General features: G+C 33.4%; 5 protein-coding genes across 5 annotated transcripts in view; 2 read left to right on the forward strand and 3 right to left on the reverse strand.

The window, feature by feature from the left end:
• Positions 1-2089: 2089 nt before the first annotated feature.
• On the reverse strand, positions 2090-3348 carry LOC17894890 (copper transport protein ATX1). Its single transcript, XM_023787774.1, has 3 exons — positions 3260-3348; positions 2750-2825; positions 2090-2457 (listed from the first exon to the last, which is right to left on the reverse strand). Exons 1-3 carry the CDS (start codon positions 3266-3268, stop codon positions 2315-2317), a joined length of 228 nt encoding a protein of 75 aa, XP_023643542.1. The 5' UTR covers positions 3269-3348; the 3' UTR covers positions 2090-2314.
• A 1525-nt stretch (positions 3349-4873) lies between these two features.
• Positions 4874-5692, forward strand: LOC17896265. Its single transcript, XM_006300971.1, has one exon. It carries the CDS (start codon positions 4874-4876, stop codon positions 5690-5692), a length of 819 nt encoding a protein of 272 aa, XP_006301033.1.
• Positions 5693-8145: 2453 nt separating this feature from the next.
• LOC17894753 (glucan endo-1,3-beta-glucosidase 2) lies at positions 8146-11033 on the forward strand. Its single transcript, XM_006300788.2, has 4 exons — positions 8146-8464; positions 8991-10244; positions 10339-10366; positions 10759-11033. Exons 1-4 carry the CDS (start codon positions 8362-8364, stop codon positions 10913-10915), a joined length of 1542 nt encoding a protein of 513 aa, XP_006300850.2. The 5' UTR covers positions 8146-8361; the 3' UTR covers positions 10916-11033.
• Positions 11034-11146: 113 nt separating this feature from the next.
• LOC17895557 (THO complex subunit 4C) lies at positions 11147-14073 on the reverse strand. The gene is made up of 7 exons (XM_006302563.2): positions 13967-14073; positions 13188-13452; positions 12237-12386; positions 12075-12143; positions 11799-11989; positions 11642-11710; positions 11147-11549 (listed from the first exon to the last, which is right to left on the reverse strand). Exons 2-7 carry the CDS (start codon positions 13404-13406, stop codon positions 11363-11365), a joined length of 885 nt encoding a protein of 294 aa, XP_006302625.1. The 5' UTR covers positions 13407-13452; positions 13967-14073; the 3' UTR covers positions 11147-11362.
• A 5309-nt stretch (positions 14074-19382) lies between these two features.
• The window catches only part of LOC17894710 (FBD-associated F-box protein At1g66310), a 1737-nt gene continuing 1063 nt past the window's right edge, over positions 19383-20056 (reverse strand). The window contains 2 exon segments of the mRNA XM_006303042.2: positions 19383-19723; positions 19833-19980. Coding sequence (XP_006303104.2) covers positions 19457-19723; positions 19833-19980 — 415 coding nt within the window. The 3' untranslated portion in view covers positions 19383-19456.

The following is a 20056-nucleotide window of genomic DNA, read 5'->3' on the forward strand; positions in this document are numbered from 1 at the left end:
ATTTTATATACGTAAAAAGAACTAGTATGCTTATGTATAAGCTAAGATTAAGTACACGTACATATATTTATAGTAAACTAACGTTGCAAATGACCGATTTTCGCGGTTTAAAATCGGTGTTTTTTTCTCGAAAATTCTTAGATGTAGGAGTTAAAATTATTTTATATACGTAAAAAGAATTAGTATGCTTATGTATAAGCTAAGATTAAGTACACATACATATATTTATAGTAAACTAACGTAAAGTTACACATATAAGCTATATTATTCATAGTCAATGGGTTGAATTATTTTATTTTCTTATGTTACGTAGCTTAATCCACGATCAATATAGAGGACCCTTGAGTTTAATGTCGAATTGTTATTGGTCAATTTAAAATCGTATATAACCCAATTAATGATGTTTATGTACGTACGTTCGTAATTAAGTTTGTACATGTGAAATTAAGTAAGGAAGTGGAGATAGGTGGAGAGACATAACTGGATGGGGCAGGCAGATAATGATGATAATGTCTTCCATAATGGCCCATCCCAATATCTTTTTATCGTGACACATGATTTTTCCTCTTACCAATCCTTGAATGTATTCATTAAAATCATTATCTTAAACTAAAACACTATTGAAATATAAATTAAATAAACAAAATTATATATCTTACCGGCTGATCCGATGAGTCAAAAAAATAAATATGTCGAATTGTTATAAAAATGAGATTATTTGTGAATAGTCACCATAACTGTTTAACAAAAAGTTAAAATGTTTTCCGACTAAAACGAAAAGATAGTCAGATCATATGTTATCGGATTACTAGATAAACCAAAATAAGTACCATTGGCTTACCGGCTTACGCGGATCGTAAGCAATGTACCTGACCTAGATTGCGAGGTACTATTAATATATTTACATAAAATTTGTTTTTGGTCTATTGGCTTGATATACCTCTCCTAACATGGTTGATATATGTTAAAAGTTCAAAATTTGGTTTGATCTTGTAATTCTCAAATATATTAAGTTTATGTGAAAATGTATCATCATTGGTCATAAAATATTCTTTTAAAAGCCAATCTCTTAATAACGAAAAATGGTGATATTAGCCTTAGAATTGATATCCATAATTTTATGAAGATGGATGATATAGTAAAAAGCCACCACCATATGTATATAACAAACAATATGAAAGGAACTAGTCACAATAAAATGATTAATCATTTAAACAAGGCGGCAGGATTATATTGGATCCACAATTTCATGACACCTAAGTTTTGTTTGCTTTAGAACAATATCTTTATTAATGATTTAGCATTATAACTACTTCAGAATATTTCAGATTTGTCAAAATGTTATATACTAATCCAAACCCCACATTAGAACTAGGTTGCATTTGTCTCAAGAGAAATGGAGTTAGTCACATTAAACTTAAAAATGTTATACTAATCGAGAGATAATTATGGTTTTTTTTTAATCCACATTAGAACTAGGTTACATTTGTCTCCAAAAAAACAAAATCTGTCTGCCATCTTTACGTAGATGGGGAAGCTTTGGTATAGATGGCATTGAGACAAACTAATCTAACTTAGTTATACTATTACAAAGTCTCTTGATGAGTAGTAGGTTTTTATGATAAGCTTGGCTTGCTTTGAGCTTAATCTCACAATCTTTTGTTTCTCATTAATATCTTGTTTCCTTAATTCTAAGATCATAGGCTGATGAATGCTTCTTGATTGAGATATGTTCTATGTAAACTCGTTCTCTCCAAATTTGATAACCTTTGAGTTTTCTTCAAACATAAGTTCGATGGACTTAAAAACTGATGCTCCAAACCAAAGCACCACAACATGAGACAATAGCTTCATAATACAACCATAATCCAGAAAGATGTGGATCAACATGGGCTAATGTTGGGCATACTCAGACCCTGTATTTAGTTACCCAAATATGTGTTTGAAAAATATGTTTTCTATGTTAACTAACATTAGCCCTTGTAGTGCTGCTTGTTTGGATAAAACTGAAGACAACATTGACAGAGAAACTTGTACATAGTTTTTGTACATAGGTTCAACAAACTTGTTTGTTCCAAACTCATACTGCTAAACCAAACAGTAACACCATTGAAGGTTATGTAGAACATTTTGTTAAAGATGACAGATTAATATTGGGAAATGATAGGTCTTATTAAAAAAAATATCACAAAAGACAACAACTCAAATGATTAAACAGAAGGGGGTAGCTCCAGAGATGAACCATTCAACAGGATTCCACAGAGATTTTATTAAAAACAAAACAGAGAGACACATGAAATGCTCTGCTTCTCCCTTAGGCCTTGGCAGTTTCACCCTCTTCCCAAAAAGCCGTTTTCTTTCCGGTTTTCGATACTGTTTGCAATACAGCGTCTGGCTGCACGTTACCTTTCACCGTCACTTTCTGCTCCTTTATATCCACATCAAACGACTCCACGCCTAAAACAAAATACCCGAGTGAAGCAAAAGATGTTAAAAAGACTGCAGGTCACGAGAGCTTCACGATCTCTATTTCGTCGAATCCACATGTTAATACTAAATCAAATGATACGTCCGTGCTTTTGAAATTGAAGCAAAAGAAGTTAAAAAGACTGTAAACATCGCAGATTACGCGATATTGACAACCTCTTTTCGTCGAATCCATATAGTAAATGAGATTGGTTTAAAGCATTTTGAGACACACCATAACATATAAACATCAATAGCCAAAGATTTTAAAAGAAACACTAACCTTCCATTTTCCCAAGGACTCTTTTCACAGCACCAACACATCCCTCACATGTCATAGCCACTCTGAGAACAACAGTCTAAACCAAACAAAGAATATAAACACAAACAACCCACAGCTTAACACTTCTGTGCAGCATATATCAAATGAACAATACAAGACATCAAAGAACCTTTAAAACAGCTCTAGTCTAATCAAATTATCTAAAACCAAACACAAAACACCAAACCCCTTTTGTCAGATTCAAGATCTCCTCTGTTCAAGATTATGTCTGTATCCTCACTACTATTTAACCCCAATCAAGGTCTAAAGTCTAGAAATTTCAATAGATTGATACAACCAGAGATCAGTGTTACAGCAAATTAAGTCACAAATCATATCTAGATCGAGCGAACAGAGAAGGCAATTCTAAATAAGATACAGAACCTAATCAAAACACGATAAAGGAACAAACTTTATGATGACCCAGATCGTGAAATTGAGATTTTCATAGAAGAGCGATTGAAAAATTACCTGAGACATAGCTTTTCGATTCAACCACAGTGAAGGCTTGTAAGAAAGAGAGAGAGACTTGTTGTGTGATAGAATTGATAAGCTTTGGAAAAAGTCTCAAAGATTGTTATATACTAATAATATTTAAAAATAATAAAAATAGGCATAAGTGGTTTTAATGGTTTAATCATGGTAATCAAAACCGGTTTAATTGAACATTTTCATTTTTTGATTAACTTTTAATCGTTTGATTGGATTAATTTCAAACGAATTTAATCGAATTACCGGTATTACTAGAAAATAACCGAACTAACCAACACGATGTATGCATCTGAATAACTCGTGTTACCCGAAATTAACTGAAACTAAACCTGATTTATTTGTTTTAACTGATCTAATCAATCCGATTGAATTAAACTAACAAAAAATCTAAATTATTTGGTTCACTTCGGTAACCAAAATAAAGCCGAAAACCTAATAACTGACCCTAACATAACCATTATATAATTCGGTTATTTTTGCTAACTCTTTTCAAATTCCGAACTATCCAAATTCCGGAATTATCTACACGAATTACCTGACCCAAAGTCACAAGCCTAAAATTATACAACAAAACATACTTAATTACTTGTTTGAGCCTTTCTTCACTAATAGACCCGTCACAAAAAAAAAAAAAACACAAAACCCAAGCCCAATTTCCTTGTTGACTTCTTCTGTCGTTGACTACTTCACACAACAACTTCATCTTCTCTTCGACAACTTCTTCGTCTTCCTCCTCCTTCCCTTTGCTTCTTTTTCTTCGACTAGTTCTTTTCTCTTCTTATTGCAAGTTTAATGGAGGACTCAACTCTCAACATATATGATATGAGATCAAATATCTAATTCAACTCGCTGTAGAGATTAGCAAAGAGAAGTAATATTTTTGTAACTCGTACCGCCGTGGTTTAGTAGTAAGAGAGAATTGGGGAAATGTTGAAAGAAACTAATTTATGTTTGATCCAGAAATGCAGGCGGCCTTACCATCTCATGACATTAGTCGGAAAGCATTTCAACTCGCGATAGAATCTATAAAAAAAAATTAATAATTTGTAACTACATTGATACATATAGTTGTTAGATCTATAAAATGTATTCATGTTATAGAAAACACTTGATAACATACAGCGGCATGATATATACATTATGCATAGATTATGTATATTCATTCAAATAAATATTGACTTTTACTTACTAAAAATAGGAGAAACTACAAAAATTTCGAAAATCTGTTTAATCCAAATATATCTATATATTACTAATTGCATTAATTTATCTTCGATCTAAATTTTGGTAGTTGCCAAAAAAAATCTTCAAATGCTGGTAAAGTTCACACGTAAGACATAGTTTTGTAGTTGTCGTAAATTCTTGTTTTTGACATGATAGTTGTAAGTTTTGCTGTTTATAAGTTAAAACCGTGTTTTATTATTAACAATTTCTCAAAACTTTTATTAAAAAAAAAAAAACAAATTTCTTCTTTTGGGTAATCATTATCTTTATAAACAACTTTTTTTTTTCTATTTTTTACACTATCCTATATAAATTGTCGAAGACTATATTTTCCAAGTATTGAAATCAAAAGAAAAAAAAAAACTGAAAATGAAGAAAATAACAAAAAAGCTATCGATGAAATATGTGAAGCTCAACAAGAACAAGCTTAGGAAAGAAGAATCCATGAAGTTAGAAGAAGATGGTCGCGAGCTTTTTCAAGAAAATTATGCATTAGAAAATGCAGAAAATAATGAAACTAAAGAGACACCTAAAGTTACAAAAGTTATGGAGTCCATGCAACGTAAGCTAACGTTAAAAGAGAAGGACCAGCTTGAACGTTCGGTTAGAAATGGTGGTCGTGCTCGTAAGGACCAGCTTGATGAAGGTTTGGTTAGAAATACGAATCTTGATGTAGGTTCAGTTAAATATGGTCATATGGATCATCTTGAAGATTTGATTAAGGGTCGTGACCGTATAGAACATATTGAAGGATCCACTAGGAATGTTGCTTGTAATGGTGTGGACAAACTCGAAGGTTCTAGCAAAAACAAGCAGAAACATCAACGTGAAGCAAATATTGTTAAACCAAGCGATCAAGTTGATCAATCAGAGAAATCAACTAAGTGTCCTTCTGATTTTGCTTCAAAGAAAGACTATATTGATTGGATTGAATATGTTGAAGGATCCAATCATCATTGTTTCGATCGATCTGAAAACTCGAATCAATCTTATAAAAAGGAGGATATCGATCGAGACCAGATGAGCGTTGCAGTGTCAGAAGGATCCATTGAGGGGAACAACGAAGAAATACTATTACTTAACAATTCTAAGAATAGAAAAAACGAGAAATTTGATGATTTAAAAGGTTATAAGAAAGGAAGAGGTAGCAAGGTTAAAGATTCATCGAAATTTCAAATAGTTGACTAAATATTGAATGACAAAAAACTGAGAAAATATTTCTTTCACATTGTATTATATGATCATTGATCATTTAGTTAGTGTGAACCACTACTATGTATAATCACAATATTCAGTGATTGTTTTCATTTTAATGAAAGAATTGTATTATAACACGATTTGTTATCAGCAAAAAAAAAGAAAGAAAAATTTGTTGTTTCAACTTTATAAAAGAAGTGTATATATATGTCCCTTAGATATAACGTCTTCATGAAGTTGTTAATCATAAATTAAATATCAATAACAAAAATTATGATGTTAAAATCTTCACAATTATATTAATTAGTAATAACATGATTCTTTCCCAATCATCAAAAAATGTTAAACTATTACCAATTCCTAGCAAGATTCATCATTTGTATTTTTTACTCCTTTAGAAAACAAAATGTTGAAAGGCACTAAATTAGGGACAACCCAACGAAAGCTAATAGAATTTATATTCTATTTTTAAATCTAGAATAATTGGAAGATAAAACAATGAGGCTTTTCACTATATGCTAATAACATAAATTAAAATTCGTTTTACTTCAAACATTATGTCAAAAAATGTCAATATACACTTTTTGTGATTCTATTGCATTTACGAAAGCCTATCAATGTACGTTTTTTGAGATTTAATTGGTTTTCTTCGACTGTAGTTTGGAAGAATAAACTCATACAAAGTACTCAATGTTTTTAGTTTTGAGGTTTTTTCCATCTTAAAAAAAAAAAGATATTCTGTTAGATACATTGCTTCATTTATTTGAAAAATAAATTTGAGTAGAATCATTATGCTTAATATTTCCGTCGACGCTAAAACAAAATAGTATTAAAAAAAGATGGTCTAAAATGAACGATATACGCATCTCAACTAATTTTTCACAATCAAATCCCATGCTAACAACTATTCAAAATTGAATATGTTGAATCGCAAAGTCACATAAACGAGAGTAAATTTAAAGAATATATAGTATTTGAACAGTTTCACAAAACTAGATCTCATTTCAATCGTTATTGTCTCTCTTGGTCTTCGTCTTCGTCCCCAGTAAGGTATCAAGGTTATTCTCCACCACGATCGTATCTAACTTTGTTTCCTACATCGGCTGAATTTTTATGGAGTTAATCGACGTTTTCCTGTCGCCGTAAAACAATCGCATATCTTTGGAGAAGAAGGAAATTAATTATCTGTTTGAAATCCTAAATTTTATTAAGAGTAAACAAGTCTTTTTCCACATCAAATAGAGTATTAATAAAAATAGTCATCAAAAGAAGATAATTATGTAAAAAAGTAATTTTAAAAGGTTAGTTTTGCAAATTCCTTTAACAAAACAAAAAAAAATAAAACGTAAGTTTTAATATATTGTTGCATTTTTTAAAAAAGTTAACCGTTTCATATAGTATGGGTTATTAGGTAAAAAATACGAATTAATTCAATAATCACAAAAGCAAGATAAAGAGAGAGGGAAGCAAACAAAAGAGTGGCAACGGCTATTTCGTAGTTACCAATCGTTTTTTGCTGTCCAATGCACAACTTGTTCTTACACCAAAAGTTGTGCTCTTAATAACTTACATTTACTAAAAAAACAAAGGAATCCAAATTTTGTTTTTTATTTTTTTCCTTAAAATATATATAGCATAGTTTCACGTGTATATTTCTCATTTACATATATAAATTAAGTACTATGTTTCACACAATTATACTAAAAAAAGAAAAGAAAAAATCCAAAAAACTACTATTTGCTCATTTTTGTATGTTTAATACATTTATTTTTCTGATTCGAAGTTTATTTATTTTTGTTTACATTTTTTTAGGATTCTCTAATCATCGGTAGATTCAAACACTTGAATTAACAAACGTTAATCGATATTTTATAAATATTAAAAACGTTTTTCGAATCTACCAATAACTAAATAAATGTCCAAAATTTTGTTTCAAAATCTCCGTTCATGATAAAAAAAAAAAATCGTTCATGATAAAAAAAAAAATAGTTTTAAATTCTTCATTTATTTAAATTTTCTTAATTTTTTCTTAATTTATTTCAAATTTTTGTTTACCACTGAAAACACCAAGTAATTAAAAGAAAAAAATAATAATTATGACCCAAATTTCTAGGCTTTTTCTTTCCCACAGTACCACACTCTGACTATGTAAGTCTCATTCAACTACAAAGATCACACAAGACCGTTAGATTTCATCTTTTTTGACCATTTTGAAATCTCAACTTCAAATCTTAACCGTTCATTCCACCGTTACTTCTCTTCTCTCTGTACAGTGTACACTCTCTCTCTCTCTCTCTCTCTCTCTCTCTCTCTCTCTCTCTCTCTCTCTCTCTCTCTCTCTCTCTCTCTCTCTCTCTCTCTCTCTCTCTCTCTCTCTCTCTCTCTCTCTCTCTCTCTCTTTCGATATAATCAACAAAACTTTTTCCCTTTCATGTCCTTTGTCTCCTCAGAAAGCTTTAACCCTATTTTTCTCTACATCATCGTCCCACGCAATTTCTCCTCTCATTCCTTTCTTTGTGGGTTTATATTTATTCCTCACAAAGTTAACATTTTTAGACTCAAAACCAATTCTTTTTTGCCATCTTCCTCTGTTTCTTGTCTCTTTGGGTTATCTTAGATTCTCACCAAAAAAAAGTCTCTCTCTCTCTTTCTCTCTTTCCATGGCTTCTTCTCTTCATCTCCATCTTCTTTTGTCTCTTTCTCTTTTAGTTCTTGCTTCAGCTGCTCCTTCCCCTTCTCCTTCTCCTTCTCCATCTGATGAAGGTGAGTTCTTGTATCAGATTCAATCTTGGGCCTTGAGTTTCAGATTCAATCTTTTTACTACCCATTTGAAAGTTTTGATTTTTGCATGTGTTTATGCTCTTCTTGTACATAAAGGTTCGATTTTTAAGGTTTTACATTGTCACTGATTAATGAAGTTATAAGCCTTAATGTAAAGTAATTTTTTGTTATGTATTATGTGTTTGATTCATTGAGTGTGTTTGAGAGAGTGGTAGGTTTATGATAATAAATGGGTAGTATGTGTTTTTGGCAGGTGGGCTTGTTTTTTTTAATGCTCACTAAGAAACAAGAATGGTGAATTTTAATGTCCTTAGAACATTATTACAAGACAAAATAATTCAATGTCTTACTGTGTTGACCAGAGAACAGTTGTCTTCAGTAATGTCTATGAATCCAAATCTTGCTGTGGTCTCAAATGGATTTGATGTACCAAAAATAAAGTACAAATCTTTCTGTATTGTGCTCTGCTCTCTTTTGGACTAATGGGTTTTGTGAAATCAATGTGTAGGTGCTTATATTGGAGTTAACATAGGGACAGATCTTTCTGATATGCCACATCCAACACAAGTTGTTGCTCTTCTAAAAGCTCAACAAATCCGACATATTCGTCTTTACGATGCTGATCCTGGGATGTTAGTTGCTTTAGCAAACAGTGCAATCAAAGTTATCATCTCAATTCCTAATGACCAGCTTCTTGGCATTGGTCAGTCCAATTCTACTGCGGCGAATTGGGTTAAACGCAATGTCATTGCGCATTACCCTGCCACGACTATTATCGCCATTTCTGTTGGCTCGGATGTGCTAACTAGTCTCTCTAATGCAGCACCTGTTCTTGTCAGTGCTATAAAGAACGTTCATGCTGCTTTACTCTCGGCGAATCTTGACCGGTTGATTAAAGTTTCGACTCCTTTATCTACTGCTTTGATTCTTGATCCTTTTCCTCCTTCGCAAGCCTTCTTTAACCGTTCCTTGAATGCGGTTATAGTCCCGTTACTAAGCTTCTTGCAGTCTACAAATTCGTACCTGATGATGAATGTGTATCCTTACTATGACTATATGGAATCAAATGGAGTGATTCCTCTAGACTACGCGCTGTTCAAACCGATTCCTCCTAATAAAGAAGCTGTTGATGCCAACACACTTGTTCGCTACTCAAACGCCTTTGATGCAATGATTGATGCGACGTATTTCGCTATGGCTTTTCTAAACTTCACAAACATTCCGGTTTTGGTAACCGAGTCAGGCTGGCCTTCGAAAGGTGAGACCAATGAGCCTGATGCTACACTTGATAACGCCAACACTTACAACAGCAACCTCATCAGACATGTTCTCAACAAGACGGGAACTCCTAAGCGCCCAGGAATCGCTGTGAGTACTTACATTTACGAGCTCTATAACGAAGATACAAAAGCAGGATCTTTATCAGAAAAGAATTGGGGGTTGTTTAATGCAAATGGTGACCCTGCTTACATACTCCGGTTGACTAACTCGGGCTCGGTTCTAGCTAACGATACAACGAACCAGACTTACTGTACTGCAAGAGAAGGTGCTGATCCAAAAATGGTTCAGGCAGCTCTTGATTGGGCTTGTGGCCCTGGAAAGATAGATTGTTCACCTATTAAGCAAGGAGAGGCTTGTTATGAACCGGATAATGTGATCGCGCATGCTAACTACGCGTTTGATACATATTATCATCAGACTGGGAATAATCCTGATGCTTGTAACTTCAATGGAGTTGCTAGTATCACTACCACAGATCCTAGTAAGAAATAAAAAAGCTTCATTTAATTATACATTACATTTTTTTAACCCTTTGGAGACAAGCTAACTTTTCTTGGTTGGTTGTTTTAATGCAGGTCATGGTACATGTGTGTTTGTAGGAAGGTAAATTATCCTAATTGTTTAACTTTTGTGTTTAATCTTGGTTTCGATTGCTTGATTTGTTACGGTTTATTTTTGGTTCTGGTTGGAATTTAATCAGTGATATCCTTAGAATCGTTAAAGTAAGTTGGTTTTCAGATTGGTTTATCCTAATTGCACATTCATATTCATGGAAGTCGCAAGTGTTTAAACTTGTTTATTTCGGTTTCGTGATCACTTCAGATTAGCTTTTGGTTTGTTCGGGTTAAAAAGAACGATTTCATATCAAGTCTTGTTATGATTTTCTTGAAGTTTTTTGATTAGTCTTTTCGTTCTTTTTAATCCGATATCTTCACAAGCTAATCTGAATCTTCACAAGTACCAATCTTGATTCATTGTTTTCAATTTGATTGCAGCGGCGTTAATGGTAGAAACGGGACGTCTGTGAACATAACTGCACCATCTGCAAATTCGACGACGAGCTCTGGAATACAGAACGAATTGTATTACAGTCGCGGTCTATGGAGCATTTTCACAGTGATAATTTTGAACGTTGCTAATGTGTTCTTGTGAGAAGTATTTTAAACTTTCCTTAGGGTGGGATTGGGAGTTAGAGTTGAGAGATCGTTTGTGTTGGATTCGATTTTTTGTACACAACAAAAAAACCAAGAAAACATTCTATTTGGTCTCTCTATTTTTCCCATGTTCGTCGTCTCAGATCTCAGACATTACTGTGTCACAACATACAAGTCTAGCTATTGAAATCAAGCAAAATAGCTATGCAACAATTAATGCACAAGCAAATATCTAAAGTAGCAAGCTTTTTCATTTACAAAAACAAAGAATCTCTTTAACTTCGATGATAAAAGTGAAGAAAGAAAAGGAAAAAAAAAAAGCAAAGCAGAGCCATCCTAATCGAAATCAAACCGAAACCAGACATTGGCACATCTGAGGTATTAGTCGAAGACTAAGAATAAAAGAAACATAAAGTACATGACAAGATGTGAAGTCTTGTTTTGCTTAAGAGATGTTCATAGCTTCAGCATGATAGCTTTCGAGATCTTTGTCGAGGTCTGCAGCCGATTTCTCCACCGGCTTCTTTCCACCTCGGCCGCTTTTATTATTCCCTCTGCCACCACTGGCACCTCGGCCTCTACCACGGAACCCGCCTCGGCCACCTTTTACACCTCCTTGTTGGTTTTGTTGGCTGCCACGGATAAACAATATTAATGTTAAGATGATAAGACAAGTACATGATCCACCCATATGAATGCGAACTCAGACTCTTTCAACACTTACGTTGTCGGGCGTCTCACAGAAGGGCCTGAGCCTCTTCCTCTTGCAACTCTCCCACCTCTAACTCCTTGTCTGCAATAATCAGTGAGAACATTCACTTCAGCACATAAACTCCACAATCATTCTCTTGTAAAGACAGGCCAAGAAATGGCAAACATACCCGATGAAGACACTCCTCTTCATCCTTCCATTCAATCCAGTCACATTAACCCGAGTTGCAACAGGAGCAGCCTGAGTACTTCCACCCAGAATCTCCAGTCTCATAGGCCTTCCATCCAAGAGTACATTGTTGTATTTCTTCATAGCTTGAAATGCATCACCGCTTCTCATATACACAACTTCAGCCGAGCCCTGTATGAGACAGAGCATCAGATGTCAAATATCAGCAGTGCAGTAAAGAACATATCAACCAGAGCAAAAAGGAAACAAAACTTACACTTGGACGCCCATTTTTGTCATAGTGAATTGCATATCTTTTCAGCTCTCCAATCTCAGCATAGAGTTCCTAGATTGCATAGGATAGTAGAAACTAATTTCAGGAATATCCTCGGAACGAAAACAACAAAAGCACACTGGAACGTAGAATGTCAGGCTATACCCTTATATCTTCATTAGTCACTCCCTGATCAAGGTTGGTAATATAAACCGTGGTTCCAAGTTCCACTCCTGATACCCCAACAGCTCTCAGGCTTTCTTCAAACAAATCATTCTGATTCTGCCATGGCAAGTTCCTCTTCCTGCGGGCAAGCTAATCCAGTAGAACAGATAAAGTCAGCTAAAAGGGTCTGTAGAATCTTGAAGCCACATTAATCAACAAATTTCTTGAAAGAGGAGAAAACACCCATTTGGCTGAAAGTACTAAAGCAGTCAAAGCAAAGAGCTCCAGGAAGTAGTCAAGAACCATCGAAATGAAACGTAGGGAAACATGCAAATTTGACTAACTTCATATGAATCACACTGGTGTTATCAGTCAGTCTCTGAGGCCAAAAACGAAGTCCTTGGACCAACGAAAACAAAAACCAAGACTGCCATCACACTCTGAAGAAATTCCAGATGTACCATCGTGAACTTCATGCATAGTGCAAATATCCCCATTTAAAGGGATAAGCCATCATAGATCTTATTACTGTTTAAGTGAAATTTCTGAACTTCCCCCCTAAACCCACACATATTGCAGGCTTTTCCCCATGTGTTGCTGAACAACACCAGATAACCCTATGTGGACGACTACTTAGCTTATTGGAGCTCCTCAGTAAAACTATACCGAGTGACAACAACCAAAAACTTCTGCACATCTATGCATTCCTGTCGAAGTCCCCAGAATTTAACCATAAAAACCACTAATTGCAGGAAAGAGGCTTTTCTAAGAGGTTAGAAGATTCTTGTAATATGAATTATCATCAGAAGTAACAGTTTATGCATGTATGCGGAAAAATCTGCTTCTCCAAGGACATGAGAACATTTAGGAACCATCCATCTTAAGTTTTAAGCATGCTTCGGTATTTCGTGGGACAGAAACTCAGATTTCCAATCAAGATTTCGAGCTTGCCTTGTTTATGGAGAAGGGTGATGGCCGAGCATTAACAGCAAGAGGACCTCTTCGAACAGGTCCAGCTCCTCTTCCAGCTCCTACAACACCATTATTAGGTCCACCACGTCCACGTCCACGGCGAGAAACTCCTTTACCTCCAGACTTTGCTGCTGCAGACCTTGCAGTCTTACTCCTCTTGACAATTTCATCTAGGGTCATATTCAATGCGTCCGACATCTTCACTCCAATAAAATCAAACTGGTCACCCACTCAAAGATATTACCTGCACTCATAATGGTAAGAACATCAAAATTAGTTTATCACCCACACAATTATAAAACACGAATTGTCAATCCAAGGACATCAAGCAACAAATATAATATCCAATCCTCAAATACACGAATCAAGAACATGGCCAGTGAAAACGAAATTAAGCAAATACAAAATCAGAGTATAAAATACAGAAAATCAAGGGATATGAACATAGTTTCATATTCATCAAATACACAATCAAAGTATGAAATACACAAATCAAGGACCTGATCAAGATAAAAACGATGAGACTCATAGATCAGATCCGATTGCTATTAGATTCTATCAGAACAGACGAACCAAATAGATTCCTAAAACCTTAGAACACGTTTATCATCAACGATACCAACAAAGAAACAAGAAATCACCACAGAGAAATTGACGAGAACTCATATAGATCGAAGCCCTAGATCTAGATTCGCCAAATCGGAAAAAGTGAAACAGAGAGTGAAATCAATCAGATGAATCATGAATCGGAGCTTTACCGGAGAAGAAGATAGAGATCGTGAAATCGGCTAGGGTTCCGACGAAGCTTTTGGGGATTTTTTTTTTTTTTTGTTGAGAATTTTGATGAACGAAGGAGGGAAACAGAAACAGCTGTGAGATTGATTTTTACGGGTTAACACGAAAGTGAAAGGGTAAGGTATGTATTTATATAGGTCTAGGTCGGCAGGGTAGTTATGTAAATTTACTAAATGTTTGGGGGCGGTTTGCGTCTTTTTCCGAAATTAGACAATTACCAAAAAGGAAGATTGAGATGCCAGCTAATAGTTTCACGATGAGGACTAGAGTTTTGGAAAATTATCAAAACCGCCCCAGATGTTTTTAATTGACATTTTACAATCCAATCTGCTATTAACATTGGAACAGCCTGAAACTAATTTTTGTATTTTCATTTTTAGGATAAACAGTATAAAGAGTCTTTTCATTATGTAAAACGAGAATTTTTCTCCCTCCAAATATAATATTTGAAAGCAGAAGCGTAGGAGTATGTCTTTATCTCTAGTCCTGTCTTTTGGTGGAGACATTCTCAAACATGTTTCATCTTAGAAAAATGCTCCTCAATTAAGATGATTTAAGCATTTGATATACTAAATATGATGATTTATTGCATGGTCTATATGGAGTTTGAGTTATTGTTTGTTTTCCAAAATTTTATATTATACTAGCAGTTGACCCGCACTACGCGCGGGAGGTTTATAATTTTTTGTTAATTTTTTATTCATATTGTGATATTTTATTTATTTTTAATTGATTTTCAAAACATATTATAGTTATTTTATCTTGAATTATTATGTTTCAATATTTAAATTTGGATTAAAAGCATTTTCTTATTGATCATGTTATAAACTAATATTTCACTTTCAATTTTATTTTTTCCCTTTAAAATTTTATATATACAATTACATAAATGTTGTTTTTATTCTACCATAAATTTAAAATTTACTTGCATTCTTAAACTCAGTAACACATTTAAAATTTTAAACTATGATCAATTTAAAATGAAAGTTGAATTATATTAATACCACTAACTAATAAAAAATGAAAGTATTTCTTATTTAAAATTTTATTTATTTACATAATTTATTTTTATTTATATAAATTTTCTATTAATTAAATAAGTAGCATAAATATGCACTAAATGAATGTTTTAAATTTATTTTAATGTAAAAAAATGTGGCTTAGGTGGATGCTTAGGTGGCATCATGAGAAGAGAGAAAAAACTAACTTTATATATATAGATTAATATTCATTATGTTGGGATGCATTGTTGAAGCCGAAGCAAAAGAACATAGAAAGTCTTGTTGAATTGATGTTTTAAATAGATTTAAATTAGCATAAGCTTTTACTGGATTTTAATTTCAATGCATTTATATGGATTTTTAATGCATATAACGTGGATTTGAAATTCGTTAGTAATGTACTTTTGGAGTTTTGGTGATTGTTGTGGATGTTTTGAGATTTGAGCTCTTGATTAAATCCTGCAACAACAAAAAAGAAGAAGACGACGAAGAGCAAAAAGAAGTAGAAGATGATGTCGTGAAAGTGTTGATGGGTCATGATTGAATAATGGTGGGTGCCTTTCTTCTATGGTGGTGTGAGATGTGGTCAGCCCCGGCTCAACATATTCTAGTCACTTGCGCAAAAAAAATATTTTTTGGATATTTTTTAATTAAAATTTTGTTTTCAGATTCATTTGAAGTTAAATTTTGGGCCTTCTTAAGAAAAGTTATACTATGTTCTTACCAAAAAAAAAAAAAAAAGGTATACTATGTTATAAAACTTTTTAAAATTATATGGGCCTTTTAAAAATAAAATTAATAGTTTTAATAAAAGTTTGGACCTTTTTACTAAAAATTTTGGTCCCTTTTCTTATGTAAATTTTTTTTAAAAAGTCATAGTCCCCTGGGCCGTGGCCCCTTTGCGCACCTCATTTGGGCCGGGCCTGGATGTGGTTAGGTCCAATTGCTCGATGCAAGTCGGTGTCACTCTTTCACGGCAGCCATGAGTTGATGTTCCTACGTTCTGCTTGGTTAAACGGTACAATATATATGGTTCAGATTTCTCTAGGCTCGGTTGCATGTGGGATGTAGATATAGTTTTTGGCAGTTCACCACTTTGCAAATAGATTGACAGTGGAGCTTTGGCAAGTCACTAGATGGCTAGTTATGGTAGATCCTTAAATGGATATCAGTGGCTGGTGGCTTGCCTGAGGCAGCTCCCATCTTTTGTCGATATGTCTAGCTTTCTTTTTGCCGAATATGAAGGGACGATGCTTTGGAGTTGTTCAAGGTTGTGCGTCGTCGGATTTGAGGGTTAGATGCGAGGTCTATTCTTGCTAGGTCAAGGATATTACTATTGGATCTCGGATTTGGCGAATCTACCTTTTCTAGAAGAAAATTTATGGGTTTGATTTGTTTCTTGATGACGGTCTGCGGCAAGTTTTGCTAGCTCTAGTGAATGATATAATGTCGAGTTCGATAGTCGCAATCGCAAATGAGTCATCATTGCTAACATTGAATACAGAAGGTGAGGTTTTCAGATCTCGTTTTTGTGGTCTATGATTTGGACTTTTCTTTTATCTTTATATTTTTTTGGCCCGTTAAATTTAAGTCCGTTAGAGTTATAAATAAATAAAATTTTATAAAGGAAAAAAAAGATGTCATAAAAGTAAGGTCAACAATAGAGAGGAAGAAGCCAAGTCAACACAAGAAGAAGAAGTGGGCTTGTGCTGTTTTGTAATAATGACTAATGGGCTGTAGATAGAACAGGGCCAAGTGAAGTGTTTTGTTTAGTTTAGTTTATAGTTTTAACTAAAGTGTAAGTTAAAATTGAAGTGAGTGGTGTAGAAGCCCCCTTGGCCTAATGGTGTTGACCAAGGGTTCAGTAATGCTTCTACACCAGGAGAGCCGGCATTGGTCAGCGAATGAGAAATAATGAATGTTCATTTTTATTACAACATTTCCTACTTTTTAATGTAGTTGGAAACCTTTACAATACAAACCATTTATCTCATACTACTTCTTAAAAAATTTGGAGAAGTCACATTATGTAGTATGAATATCATGTAGATTGAGTTATGCTCATAACTCAAAATTATTACCAATCATGATTGTTTTTAAATTTTGAGTTAGACTTTGAGTTTTATTTGGTTATGTTTGACTTATATATATATTTGAGTTATGGTCTTTGTAAAATTGTTAAATCAAACTCTAATTTCAAATCATGGAAATTTTCATGAGTTAAGATGTAATAAGTGAGTTACCTATTTTTTTAATTGAAAAAAGTCCAGTTATATAATAAAGCGTATATTCTTTTTCTTCTTCTTTCATATACTCGTATAGCAATAAAATAGAAAAATGTTTTTAGAGTCTTAATTTTATTAAATATGTTTTAAAATTTCTTAGTTTTTCCAAAATTATTGCTTTTATTTTGATTTGATATATATTAAAAAGGCATAAATTTAGAAATGATAAGATTATAAATATTATGGCATGTAGTTAGTTACTTTTTTAAAAAAATTACTACAGTAACAAAACGCTAAAATAAATTTTGTATAATAAAACTATTTTGTTATTTATAAATTTTAAATTATTGTTTTATTTATATTTTTATTAAATGTATCCACGAATAAATTTTTATTAACCATTATAATTATCAATAAACTAAATGAAATTTACTTAAATAATACATACATCAACATCTATAACAAACAAAAAAATCACCATTCAATGAATTTAGTAACACTAATAAATCATATTTTTACATCGATTTACTACATCAATTTACCATTTTTACCACATAATTTTTTACTGCAAGTTAATATTAAATATGTAACCCGACTTGAATAACTCATGCTACCAAACAAAGGCATTAATATAATTACATAAAGACAACTTTTTATGTTCTTGGACTAGGTTACGTGCGGATTGTTGAGTTCTCAAGTAAGTAACTCAGAAATTTCATCTCTATCGTAACCCTTTCCAATAGAGATGCCAAGCTCCAGTCAAAATACTAGTTATCTCCTTCGGGAATATAGTAGATTACTGATATAAATGACCAAGTGAATGAAAGAAGACTGATTAATTAATTAACTAATAATGATACTTTCCCGATTTGCATCATACAAAAGAAAGTGCAGAAATTTTCTAGTAAATTAATTTTCATACGACGATAAGAGATTATTTAGATTCAGACAGCTAAAAAAAAATTGGTAATACTCCATCTGTTTCACAAAGAGTTTCATTCTAGAGATTTTTCCTCGATTATATTTGAGAGCTCACACATAAGACTTTGAAATTTTCATTGTGGCTTCTGTATAAAGTTAATAAGCTTTCTAGAACTAAGCAGACTGTGAGATGAGCCTTTCAAAAGCCAAATTGTTGGAAAACTTAACCGAAACTAGATCAATAACTTTGACAGACGGTGAAGACTGAAGACGCAAACTCATGATTAGGCAATATTGCGTCACGCAGCTTTAAAGAAGCCAAGCTCTCACACATGTAAAGTATTAGGAGGCATCTCCACTTCATCCCACGAAACATCGAGATGCTGAATTTTTTCGCGTAATTAACGATAGTGTTGATCCACCGCGTGACATTAGTATTATCAATCTCCATATCCAGAACAAGTTAAAATTTTCTAAGGACGACTCAGTTTTAAAACTCAAGAACCTATCAGCTTCAGCTTCACCAATTTCACCACTAGATGCTTTGGCAAGAACTCGTTTCAAGACTTTGTGAAGAAGTGGCACTGAGTTGGTGTGGTCAAAATGAAACGATAACTATTAGACCTAAACCTAATAGGACAAAGTGGTTGCCAACACAATATATTTTGATAATTTTATTACCTTTGGAAAGGAAGAAGCCTAGAAGTAGCCACTTAACTGGCCAGGAGTTTTATAGTTTAGTTTCTAGAAACTTTTATAAATCTTTTGACTCTTCAAAAAAATCTTTTCCATTTTTGGTTCAATCGAAATATTTAAGACAGAACATATAATCTTCTTATGATCTACAACAACATATCCAAGTCACCACAATAAAGAAGAAAACAAAGAGTACATGGATGGATGATAGTATATTTAACACTAGAGATCTTCTAACACAAATTGGTACATATTGTGGCATACTCCCATAAATAGATTCTTGGAATGTTCATGGCAAAATCTTAGATTTATCTTACTCACTGGAAAAAAAGAAGGTTGGCAACTAAAATCATTTGATAATATATCAAAATCTTTTTGAAAAGAAAATATTAATGAGGTAAATGCGATTTGGAAGGTTCATTAAAACCAAAACATACGGAGATAGACCCTTAACTAGCGGAACTGTAATAAAGAGTTTTGAGAAACTTTAATCCTTGGGTCTTAAGCATATGATGTACAACACATCAAAGTCACCATAATCCAGAAGAAACCACAAAGTTCACATTAATAAAAGTACATAAAGACAACCTTGTCTGTTCTTGGACCAGGATCAACGAACAACGACTTGGCATGAGCTGGAGCGCCTTGGAATCTTAAGGAGTTCTCGGAAGATGGCAGAGTTCTTTCTGGAACGATAATCCAAACGAAGAGTGAGTTTCTTGAGGATTGGAGAGTTCTCAAGTAAGTAACTCACAAATTTCATCTCCATCGCGTTCCCTTCCAATGGCGATTCTATCTTAACATACTCGAGAGATGATAGGAGACGCGGAGGTCCAGTAAAAATACTAGCTCCCTCCTCCGGGAATGTAGTAGATTCCTGATATTACAACCAAGTGAATGAAACAAGTTTGAGTAATCATGCTACTATCCCCTTTTGCATCATACCAAAGAAAAGTACAAAAAGTTTAATGTAACACAATCCTTACCACGATAAGAGAGTTTAGATTTGGGCAGCGATGAAGAAAGATTGGTAGCGTTTCCCAACTGTTTTCGTAGAAGTCAACAGTCAAGGAAGCAAGCTTGCGAAATACGGGCAACAGTTCACATTTGGATAATTCATAAATGACCTACAAAACAGCCACACAGCAAAAAGAATGTTCACATAACAAATTGAAAACATTAAACTAAAAACTGAGCAAACGTTACCTCA

This window comes from Capsella rubella, unplaced genomic scaffold (genome assembly GCF_000375325.1).
Source record: "Capsella rubella cultivar Monte Gargano unplaced genomic scaffold, Caprub1_0 scaffold_2, whole genome shotgun sequence".
Lineage (NCBI taxonomy): Eukaryota > Viridiplantae > Streptophyta > Magnoliopsida > Brassicales > Brassicaceae > Capsella > Capsella rubella.

Excerpts from the sequence above, each read along its gene's own strand:
- LOC17894753 (XM_006300788.2), top strand. The coding sequence starts at position 8,362 with ATGGCTTCTTCTCTTCATCTCCATCTTCTTTTGTCTCTTTCTCTTTTA. Across the intron at positions 8,465-8,990 it reads TCCTTCTCCATCTGATGAAG|GTGCTTATATTGGAGTTAAC; the intron begins GTGAGTTCTTGT and ends ATCAATGTGTAG. Across the intron at positions 10,367-10,758 it reads ACATGTGTGTTTGTAGGAAG|CGGCGTTAATGGTAGAAACG; the intron begins GTAAATTATCCT and ends ATTTGATTGCAG.
- LOC17894890 (XM_023787774.1), bottom strand. Across the intron at positions 2,458-2,749 it reads AGTCCTTGGGAAAATGGAAG|GCGTGGAGTCGTTTGATGTG; the intron begins GTTAGTGTTTCT and ends ATTTTGTTTTAG.
- LOC17895557 (XM_006302563.2), bottom strand. The coding sequence starts at position 13,406 with ATGTCGGACGCATTGAATATGACCCTAGATGAAATTGTCAAGAGGAGT. Across the intron at positions 12,387-13,187 it reads CACCCTTCTCCATAAACAAG|CTTGCCCGCAGGAAGAGGAA; the intron begins GCAAGCTCGAAA and ends CTACTGGATTAG. Across the intron at positions 11,990-12,074 it reads ACAAAAATGGGCGTCCAAGT|GGCTCGGCTGAAGTTGTGTA; the intron begins GTAAGTTTTGTT and ends TGTCTCATACAG.
- LOC17896265 (XM_006300971.1), top strand. The coding sequence starts at position 4,874 with ATGAAGAAAATAACAAAAAAGCTATCGATGAAATATGTGAAGCTCAAC.